The following is an 864-nucleotide window of genomic DNA, read 5'->3' as shown; positions in this document are numbered from 1 at the left end:
TCCCTTGATCATTATGTAGTGTCCTTCTTTGTCTCTTGTAACAGTCTTTATTTTATTTATTTATTTATTTTCCTACATTTATGCTTATTAAAAACTGCCACAAACAAAGCCTGTACAAAAAGCAGCTGGGGCATTGATCACTTTAAAATCATAATCTTGAGAGACACAATTTGCTTAGGACTCCACCATCTTCTAACTTAGTCACATAGTCTTCCTCTGCCATGTCTTCTTCTTCTTCGTTACTTTGAAATAGTAGTCTTGAGAGATATTATCTCCTAGGACCCCCTCTTTCTCTGCCTCGTCCACATCCTCTTCCTCTTCCTCGGCCTCGGCCTCTTCTTGAAACAGCTTCCCTTTTCTTAGACTTCACCTTTGGTTCAACATCCATGAGAAGTGTATCCAGAGGTAACCTGTCTGACAGAATAAAATATTGAATGTTATTTCCTCGAATACTCAGTGTTTCCAGCTGTACAGGTTCTCTGTTCTTCAGAGTCATTTTCACAGTTTTAAGATGTGTATTCATGCTCACATCTACACCTGTGATTGTTCCATGGACCTGTGTTCCATACTTTAATTCAGTGGTTACAGTTTCTTTACTCAATTTCATCAGAAATCTCTCGAGCTTCATCCTAGTGGCGCCGTCACCCTTTTGGTCCGATAGTGCACAAAAGCCAACAACTGAGTGCTGACCGGCTATGAATATCAATAGTCTTTATTTTAAAGTCTATTTTTTGTGATATGAGAATTGCTACTCCAGCTTTCTTTTGATTTCCATTTGCATGGAATATCTTTTTCCATCCCCTCACTTTCAGTCTCTATGTGTCCATAGATCTGAAGTGAGTCTCTTGAAGACAGCATATATAT

General features: G+C 38.7%; 1 protein-coding gene across 2 annotated transcripts; it reads right to left on the bottom strand.

The window, feature by feature from the left end:
• Positions 1-268: 268 nt before the first annotated feature.
• On the bottom strand, positions 269-628 carry LOC307054009 (small nuclear ribonucleoprotein Sm D1-like; the record flags this gene model as incomplete). 2 transcript variants are annotated; one of them, XM_079705497.1, is made up of 2 exons in its annotated part: positions 269-414; positions 538-628. In XM_079705497.1, the coding sequence occupies 2 exons, from the start codon at positions 626-628 to the stop codon at positions 269-271; spliced, it is 237 nt and encodes a 78-aa protein (XP_079561623.1). The 2 variants fall into 2 exon arrangements, with proteins under 2 accessions (XP_079561623.1, XP_079561622.1); XM_079705496.1 differs by having other exon boundaries at positions 269-628.
• Positions 629-864: the final 236 nt, after the last annotated feature.

This window comes from Hyperoodon ampullatus (genome assembly GCF_949752795.1).
Source record: "Hyperoodon ampullatus genome assembly, chromosome: 5".
Classification (NCBI taxonomy): domain Eukaryota; kingdom Metazoa; phylum Chordata; class Mammalia; order Artiodactyla; family Ziphiidae; genus Hyperoodon; species Hyperoodon ampullatus.
This window is presented reverse-complemented; position numbering and strand designations above follow the sequence as displayed.